The sequence below is a fragment of the Pteropus vampyrus genome, unplaced genomic scaffold, assembly GCF_000151845.1.
Source record: "Pteropus vampyrus isolate Shadow unplaced genomic scaffold, Pvam_2.0 Scaffold1, whole genome shotgun sequence".
Lineage (NCBI taxonomy): Eukaryota > Metazoa > Chordata > Mammalia > Chiroptera > Pteropodidae > Pteropus > Pteropus vampyrus.
In genome coordinates, this window is record NW_011888782.1 from 41139526 (window position 1) to 41149160 (window position 9635).

Sequence of the window (9635 nt, forward strand, 5' to 3'; positions counted from 1 at the left end):
GAAACTCAGATGATTTTCTTTAAAATAGGACTCATGAAGCCTCATATATTATAAATTCTACAGTTAAAGTTCAGCCTTTGGAAATTTGGCTTGAGGCAGCACAACTGGCAGCAAATGTTTTTTTACTTTTGTGGAAGTTTTGCATAATACTAAAGAGATTTCTACTCAAGTCATTCTACTTTTTGACAATTAAAGGTATTTAGAGGTAGAGTGGGAAGTTAAACGGAAAACTCATCGTGAATTCAGCAAAACAAACATGGTGGACTTATGCCCTAAAGTTCCTAAACAAGATAATAGCAGTGATTGTGGAGTATATTTATTGCAATATGTGGAAAGCTTCCTTAAGGTAAGTAAAGATATAAATAAGTTTCTTATTCAGTTACCAGCATGTAATCAAATTACTGAGAAAGCAAAGACACAGGAAATGTTATAGGTAATCAAGAAAGAAAAAAAAAAATGGAACCACAGATAATCCAGATATTGAAGTTAGCAGATAAGAACTTTAAAATGATTTCATTAATATGTTAGAGAAAGTAGTCAAAGATGAACAAAATGGATGAAGGGATAGAATCTACTAAACAAGTGGGCATTTTAGAGTTGAAAATGTATAATGATATATCTGAAATTAAGAACTTATTGGATGGATTTAATAGCAGACTGGATACAGCAGAAGACAGGATTAGTGAATTTCAAAAAAAAAAAGACAATAGAAAGTATTCAACTTGCTCAGATTGAAAAGAGAATGTAAATAAGAAAACAGAGCATGAGACAAGTGTGTTATAGTCAAAAAAATCTATTTTACATGCAATTGGAGTTCCAGAAATATTATATGGTGTGAGTGGGAGGAGAGTAAGTTAAACAGTAATTTGAAGAAAAACTTTCAGAAAAGACTCACGTGTTCATGTAGCTCAGAAAACCATAAGCTAAATAAGTACAATGATAAGCATGGGTGCTATTTTCTAGCTCATTAGAGACTCTATAGGAACTGTAGCAATATTAAAGAAGAAATTTTAAATAGCAAGGAATCACTCTGCTTTTTGAACTGTCTCACCATTACTCCAGTCATTACCAGTATTTATGAAGATAGGAGCAGGGTATATATGCTTGCTTGGAAAAATCCTTAACAGTACTTCCAAAGCGTGAGGGTTATAGTATGTAGTTACAACTTTTGGTATAATATATGGTAGAATATGGTACATATTATGGAAACCATTAAACATGTTAATGTTGGTTTTTCCCCCTCATTTTTTATTCCACATTGGAACTTTATTATAAGGTGACAGTTCTGATCTTTTAATACTCTTTCCAAAAAGATTTGATTTTGTTTTTAGAATATTCAAAATGCCTTATTACATAACATATTCTCAGTCTGTTACATAATTCTGCTTTATAGACTCAGTTCAGTAGACTATACCTCTAATATAGGTTGCAGCACAATTTAAGATTCCTGAGGGAAAAACACAAAAAATGAAACCTGTGTTTTACAAATTTATGTACTAATATAACTGAGCTTAGGTGGAAAAAAAATAGGTTTGGGATGAACCACTCAAAACCTGTGGAACTTATAACTAAACTCAATCGAAAACAATATTAATTCTAATAAAAATATTTGCATAGTTAAATCTCTGCTGACATTTGCTCCCAGAATCACAGCCAGCCTATCCTTTCAGCATACCGTGGGACTCTTAATTCCTTCTTCAAGATATAAGTCCTTATTACATCTAGATTCTCATAGTTTCATCAAGTTTATAAACATGCTAAGGGTAACCTTCTTTAGCAGTTACTTACATTTTTAAACAGAGAAAAGTCTTTGCAGTTGCAATATGCAATTTCCTTGTTAAGCTTAATATGGAAAATACAGCAATTCTTGAAGCCATAAAATTGGCTATTTCTTGCACTAAAAGGAGGCACTTCTGCAGGATTTTCTATTTTTAATCTGAGATTCTTCATTTACTGCTATGGCTTTCTCTTTGTTTTAATGGTTTCAAAATATTAACATGCTGGGAAAAATTGTGTTGAAATCAACCTGACTTCTGCATTGTGCTGAATCATTCTCTGTTTGCTAATTCTGTTTTCACTATTCACTTAAATACCATTGTAGCAGAACAGACAATATTTAATTTTGATGTTCAAAAGCAATTTAATGAAAATGTTCTATTGTTGATTGTGGTGATGGTTGCAGATCTCTGCATATACCGAAAACCATTCAATTAAATGTTTTAGCTGAATTGTATGGTATGTGAATGATATCTCAGTAAAGCTGCTATTTAATCAAGTTAGCAATTTTTCATTTCTTGTAAAAATGAAATTAAAATAAATTTGGTTTATACCATTACAGTAATTACATTCTTTCTTTTCTCTTTAGGATCCTATTGTTAACTTTGAACTCCCGATTCATTTGGAGAAATGGTTCCCTCGTCATGTAATAAAGACCAAACGAGAAGATATTCGAGAGCTTATTTTGAAACTCCATTTACAGCAACAGAAGGGCAGCAGTAGCTAGTTAATCTGTATAAACATGACACAGATGTTCTATACGATTACTGGAAAGCTGCTTACCAGCATTTGTGTTAGCCAGCTCACAGAGAAGAAAATAACTTACTGTAGTTTTATAAGTCATTGAGCATTATTTAAAATATATAAGGTATATTATTAGAATAGATGGAGCAGAAATGGGATATACATAAACTTAGAAATTAAAATTTCATAAATATTTGGTATTTTTGATTAAATATGCTTGGATTATGCAATAGCATATGTAATGTGGGAATGTTTTTTGTAGATAATAAAACTTTGTGATCTTTACTTCCACATAACTGGGAGTTGAGGGGGAGTTAGGTCCTCCCTGGTGCCAGCCCAGTGCTTGTCAAATTTGTTGACAAGTCACATTATATTGTAATTCTTTACTTTGCAGCTCAAGCATGCAGTATAAATACTGTGTATTTTTTTAAAAAAGAATTTAGTATCAAGACTTCAGAAAATGCCATTTACGGCATCCCTTCTGTATAGTGTAGAGAAGACATGTTAGGAAGATGATAAAAATTCAGTCTTTCAAAGCGCAGCTTATTTTTCTCAATTGCTAAATGGAACCATTGCTCTGCTGTAATTTTTTTTCCCATTTTTTTTGATGTCATATGTGGGGTTCTGAGAATTTAGTTCATTCAGGGTAAAATTTGGAATAAAAAATTTAATTATCCAAAATAGGTTTTAAAAATTATATATGTAACTCAACTTAGTTTATTTGAAGTATAGCTATATATTGAATCCTACATTATCCCAGAATATATGTACACAATTTATGTAAGTATAGAAGATAACATTGGTATCCTCATAACTTTAATTAAAAAATACCCTCAAAGTCTTATTTATTGTTAGAACTAGGCATATAATTTTATAGCTTTGTTACCCAGTATTCATCTGTAAAGCCACATTGCTCTCATTGCTTTTATATTTTTAAATTGTAGTTTTCAGAGACCTATAATCCCCATGGAGCTTAATTTTTTAAATGTTTGGATAACGGTTCTGAATTTATGTTATGATGGTGGTGTTATATACTTTACAACCTTCTAATGTTATTAGGAATATTTTGAGGGGACAACTATAATGTATTTTCTCAAATAAGAAAAATGTTTTTTAGGACTATTTTAATCTTTTGTTTTAAGCATCTCTTAGATTTGCATTGTAACTGTATATAAAACAGTGAAGCAAAGGCAATTTAAGATAAAGCTAAATATAGGAACATTTTATTGCAAAATCATGTGAATTGAGGTTGTCAGTTAAGCCTCAATATTCTTAAGCTTTTGTTACTCCTGTCACCATCTTTATGTTGTTAAAGAGACTTGTCTTTTGGAGATTTCCTATAAAGATGCTTATAATTACATGTTTCATTCCCAATTTGTGTGTGTGTGGGAGGGGACTTTTTTAGGTGACTATTAATTATTTTGTACATCTAATTTTGGAAAAGCAAGTATATAATACATCTTGTGACTTAACTTTTTTTGTGTTTTTCAAAGATACCACTGTCCTTTATCATGTTTTGAAGATTGTTTAAAATTCATTTTCTTAAATTCATGTGGAAATAATGCTTTGAGAATATCAACATTTTATATTAAACGTGTTTTCAATACATTAAATTGAGATGTAATTTTGTTCTTAAGAAATGTGAACCATAGTTAGAAATAAATTTTGAATCGTAAGATAGCCAGTGCAAATCATGTAACTGATGCTTAGATTAATCTTTCTTCCTATTTAACAAGCATATAGTTAATTTGATTGTCAGTTCAGGGAACATTTTTGGAGTATCTACTACTGGCAGGCAATTTGTTAGATATAGTAAAATGAATGACAGCTCTTATTCCTGAATCATTTATAGTCTAACTGGAGAAGTAGATATATGAATAGCCCTAATATTCTCTATAAAAACAATCATAGAGTTTCTTTGGAAATACAAGAGGGAGTTCAGCCTAGAGAGGGGTGTGTGTGTGTGTGTGAATGTATGAATGTGTGGTAGTGAGAGGTGTAGAGAGATATTAAGAAGGTTGTTCCTGGACAGGGAAAAAGCCTTTCTAGAGAAGATAATACTGTTTTTAATTCACAAATCTTAGGATAAAAGAAAAAGATAGTTTTTAAAAAAGTCATATCTAATTCCTTAAGAAAGACTTAGAAAAAGTTTAATATCTCTTCAAATCAGTTTCTTTTTACATTAGGGGGAAATATAGGTCTAGATTTGTCATACGGAACCCTTTCTAATCTGGTTCCAACCTGTATTCTAGCCTCATCTTTCCACTGTCACCTACTTTTTAGTCATATGCAATTATTAATTTATATTTAATTATTTTTGGCTTAACACCAATGTTAAGCCCTTTATTCATCAGAAATTATCTTGGGTTTTCTTTCTTTCAATACTGTTTCTTTGAAAATGTACTGAGCTAAAACAAATGTGAAATGTTAGCTGTATTTAACATTGATTTTAAATGGTGAAAAGACCTTTAATTGTTAACTGTGTCCAAACTGGGAGAACTGTGAGTAGACTTACATACTCTGAAGGCCTCCTTGACTAAACTGTATAAAACCCTTCTGGGAAACATAGGCCCCTGCTTCCCTCTGTAGAGTCTCTTGTAACTGGCCTTGTCCTTGTGGAAATTTGGAAACGTTGCCGAGGGACTGTTAAATGACATGGTTCTGTATGGTTGAGGCTTCCTTATGTGGGTGTGGTCTGTACCCACCCAGGTAGTCTCTTCTTTTACAACTGAGTGCATCCTTCTAGGGGCTGGAGAAATCAGTGTCAGGACTCAGAAGGACTCCAGTTGAAGTCAAGTGCTTTACTTGATGCTATCATGGCAACACTGTTTTTTGGGCTGTATTCTAGTACACAGCAAATGTGCTAGATTATAGGCCATTGTCCTGTGACTGCGAGAGTCACTTTGAACTCAAGATCACAGTGGTTTATGGAATAGGCATTACAACATTGTACCTCCACACCTCAGCCTTGCACATGCTATTTCTTCTTCCTTTTCAGAGCACCTTTTCACTACTTCTTGTGAACTTTATTTTTTTCAAAATTTGGCTCAAATGTCACCACTTCCATACTTTCTCAAACAGAATGATTCATTCCCTCTCCTGCTCTCCCTTAATGATTTATTTATATTTCTCATCAATTTTATTTTATTATTTGTATACATGTTTTTCCCTTTAGACTACAGGCTCTTAGATGACTGAAACATTTGCATTTCTTATATTTAGTATGTTAGTAGCATATGATAAATACTCAGAAAATTTTGCCAAGTCAATAAATGATTCTCAACTGATTTGGTATTAAGTATGGATGAAGGAACCTGGTATTCGTTATTTCTAAAACACAGAGTTTTATGTTTAGTTTCTTATTTGCTTATAATTTTTGGGACATTTCTTGAAGCATAATAAGATTCAAGGACCATCAGATGAAATTTTAAAAGGAATCTCCATAAATAAGAACTCTTAATAATTAAACAGATAATCTTTTCATCTATAGGGAAAATCCAAAATTCTTGGTTAAACTTTTAAGGTATTCATAATCTACCTCAACCTTTTCAGCCTTCATTCTCAACCTATTTACTCTAAGCTCCTCTACCTGCTCTAGCAAATATCTATTTTCTGTACAAACAGTGTATTTTTCTATCTTACTGATGGTGACCAGGGCTTCTTTCCTAACCACTATTCCCTCCCACTAACCACCCCCACTTCTGCCCACTGAAACGCTACCCAGCCATTCAAAGCCTAGCTGAAATATTATCTAGTAAAACCCTTTTACTTTTCCAAGTGTAATTAATCTTGCTTCTGGGTTCCCATGGCACAACTTTATGGTACTCATCACTGGGGCAGTTAAAATGACAATTATATTAAATGTTAAAATGAATTTATAAAATGACAAACCTACTTAGAAGCAAATGAACCCAGTTGAAGTTTTCATGCTATTATTTTATTTTTATTTATTTTTTAATTATTTATTATTACTTATGCCTACAGCACCTTGTCTTCCTAGGTGGTCTCCCATCCAAGTACTAATCAGGCCCGACCCTGCTTAGCTTCTGAGATCAGACATCGAGCTTGTTCAGGGTGACATGGCCATAAACCATGGACTGTTGCTCCACTGCAGCATGAACCCAATGTGGCTCCACTTCTGCATGTAAAACAGACATGCTAACTGCTACACTATTGATGTCCATGTTTTTTTTTAAAAAATACGGGTTTCTGAAATCTCACAAACTATATTTTATAGAACAATATAATAAACATTTTTAAAGTTCTTAAGTAAACACTTCTTATTAAATTATGGAAGCTCCATTCTGGAGCTTGAACAAAAGAGAATTCCAAAGTTTGAAACCTCTTAAAACTTTATGCACTTGTAATAAAAGACAAATAGTATACATTAGTTTACAAAGAATCTTCATATTTCCAAATTTTTCCCGGCAACCTTGCTATATGGGCAGAGGTTATCATACCTAATTTCTTTGGTGAGTAAACCATTTCAAAGAGTTTAGGTAATTTACTAAAATCAAATAGTGGTCAAAACAATATTTGAGCCCAGGTTTTTTTCTCATTCCAGAATACTGTGATTCTCAGATTTCCTGGCTTGTTTTATAACGTATTCTCAACTAATACATGTTACCTTAAAGTTCTCCCTTCATCTGCATTGCCAATATGAAGCTCTTCTTTGAACTTTAAAATTTGGCTTAGCTAGTAGAATTTTCAGCTTTTTTTCTCACACTCAACAATAAAGTTTGCCAAATAAAATACCAATATTTTGCAAATGCTTGTGTACACATGAGTTTAATGGTCATTTAGGTTTCTTAGCTTATATAAAGGCTGAAAATGTGGTTTGTATGAAGCTGTATTGAAAAATATACTTGGCGAGCTTTTCCTGAAGCATAAAACCTTAAGGGTTAACTAGCTAACATAGTTTAGGATTCTCAAGAGAAATGTGCTTTAGACCTTTACAAAACTTTTTTTTTTTTTTAAAGAGAATGTCCTGAAATATATGACATAAGATACATGACATTTATTTCAAATTGATAGTAAATCCTAGCTTCCACAAGGATTTTAACTAAATTTCTTTCTACCAGGTTCATTTGATAAAAACAACTGTCCTAATACAAAGCATTTTATCTGGCCCTACTGTGGAGAAGGCTATCCTTTCTTGATCAAGAGTTCATGTCAATAAACACACTGGACCTCATTTAATAGTAAACTAAGCAACAAAGTTGTTATCACATAGCTATCATTTATATTGTGTGCTTAGTATGTGCCAGGTACTATTCTAAGTATTTTCAGTGTGTTACCTAATTCAATCCTCACCACAGCTCTATCATATCCCATTTTATAGTTTAAGGAAGGAGACATGGTAAGTAAAGATTTTCAAGGTTTTTATCAAGGAGGGAAATTTAAGGACAGTAGCTTTATTACAAAGAGAAAACAAACTTACTTTGTTTTGCATGTAGCTCAGCACTTCTGAATTAGATCAGTATCGTCAGGCTTACATCTTGTAGGTCCTAGAAGAACCCAAAGAACATATGTATCTATCTATTGACTAATAGATTTATAAAAATTGTAAAACTTAATTGAATTATTCATGAAACATTATTTTTACATGAACTGCTTGTTAAAGGCAAGGAGAGTGTTAGTAAAGAGCTTAGCTGGCTAGATTAGAATAAATTGTCTCTCCCCATCTGTTCTAATTAGCTTATCTCTCCTACTTTCATAGCATGCTGCTTAGTTCAGAGAAGAAGTGAGAGGTAATTTGAAAGGACACCGTTTTTATTTAAGCTAATATATAATGGTTCTGGAATGTTTGTCAATTTGCGAACATAAACTTTTAAGTGTTAGGCCTTTCCTGTAACAATTTGTTATTGGAAATTTTAAGGCTTTGGGTGCTCAGTTAAGGATTTTGGCCTTTCCTCATCCCCTTGGTTTTGGCCAAATGATTATGTTTCCTCATTTTAAGAAGATTTTGTGTATTTTGATATTTATCCTGATTGAAGAAAACCTTCCATCATTAACAGGTATTTAAAAATTTACATTGTTTTTATATTTATGTTATATTCTCTCTAATAGTTTTGATGTGACTGCTATAAGAAATTGCATTCCAATACTACTCTATTAATCTTTGATGTTGCTTCATTTAAACTTTTAAAATCTCTTCAATAATTTTGGTTTTTCTATTCATTAGTAATTCCTGGTTCAAATCTTTACTTCCTTTTATTTCTTGTATTGAAATTGGTTGTATACTTGATTTCAGTAACTAACAATCTTGAAATAAAGGTGTAGGAATTAAATAGAGAAAAGACTGTTTCACACTTCTCCTTAGGCACAAACGTCAGTTTTTCTTTATACCTTTCCTTATAACTTTCATACTGTATCTTCATTTATCATCAAAAGCATTGTTTATGCTTTCACTCTGTAGCACAAACCTACTTATCCTTAGGAGAAATCCAAGAACCCGAGAGTGCAGTTCCTTTTCTCCCGACTGACTCAGAATCTGCAGACCCTTCTCTGTCTACGGAAAAGAAACAACCTCTGGACCACAGAGAGGCCGAGATTCAGTGGTTGCTCAGAAGAAGGCGATCCACCCTGTTTCCTAATGGAGTAAAAATCTGCCCAGATGAAAGTATTATAGAGGCTGTGGCAAACCATGTAAAGTATTTTAAAGTCCGAGGTAAGCAAATATTCAAACCCTTGGGCTCTGTAATGAAATTCAAACATAGTTTTCTAACACATTTATTGTATCTCATTATAATTCAAAACTTGTAAAAATTTAGATAGAGACTGAGCCAAATATTACCTTTCTGCTAGCTGTAGAAAAAGGATTTGCTAAGAATACAGTATTTATACAGCTTCAGAGAAAGTTTCCATTAAGAGAGGAAATGCTTTAAAATTTTTGAGCACTTCAAAAATACTAGTTTATATTACTGGATAAATTAATTATAATTTTTACTTCAATATAGTAATTTGCCTCAATATACCCATAAAATATATTTGTCAAATTACATTTACCTATTTGATTAATTAGTTATTTTATTTACATGAAAATGTAATCAACTTTAATATTTTCTAGTGTAGATATTCTATAAACTCATGCTGATTACTCTCTAGTTGGTAAC

At 32.1% G+C, this 9635-nt stretch overlaps 2 protein-coding genes across 10 annotated transcripts in view; both read left to right on the forward strand.

Annotated features, from left to right (window-relative positions):
• Nucleotides 1–4133, forward strand: part of SENP7 (SUMO1/sentrin specific peptidase 7) — a 135824-nt gene extending 131691 nt beyond the window's left edge. For all 9 annotated transcript variants that reach the window (XM_011387336.2, XM_023527432.1, XM_011387281.2 and 6 more), the window contains 2 exons: nucleotides 196–346; nucleotides 2366–4133. In XM_011387336.2, coding sequence (XP_011385638.1) covers nucleotides 196–346; nucleotides 2366–2503 — 289 coding nt within the window. In that variant the 3' untranslated portion in view covers nucleotides 2504–4133. The remainder of the gene's footprint in view (nucleotides 1–195; nucleotides 347–2365) is intronic.
• Nucleotides 4134–8455: 4322 nt separating this feature from the next.
• IMPG2 (interphotoreceptor matrix proteoglycan 2) overlaps nucleotides 8456–9635 on the forward strand; it is a 73466-nt gene continuing 72286 nt past the window's right edge. The window contains exons 1-2 of the mRNA XM_011355700.2: nucleotides 8456–8537; nucleotides 8939–9190. Coding sequence (XP_011354002.2) covers nucleotides 8456–8537; nucleotides 8939–9190 — 334 coding nt within the window. The remainder of the gene's footprint in view (nucleotides 8538–8938; nucleotides 9191–9635) is intronic.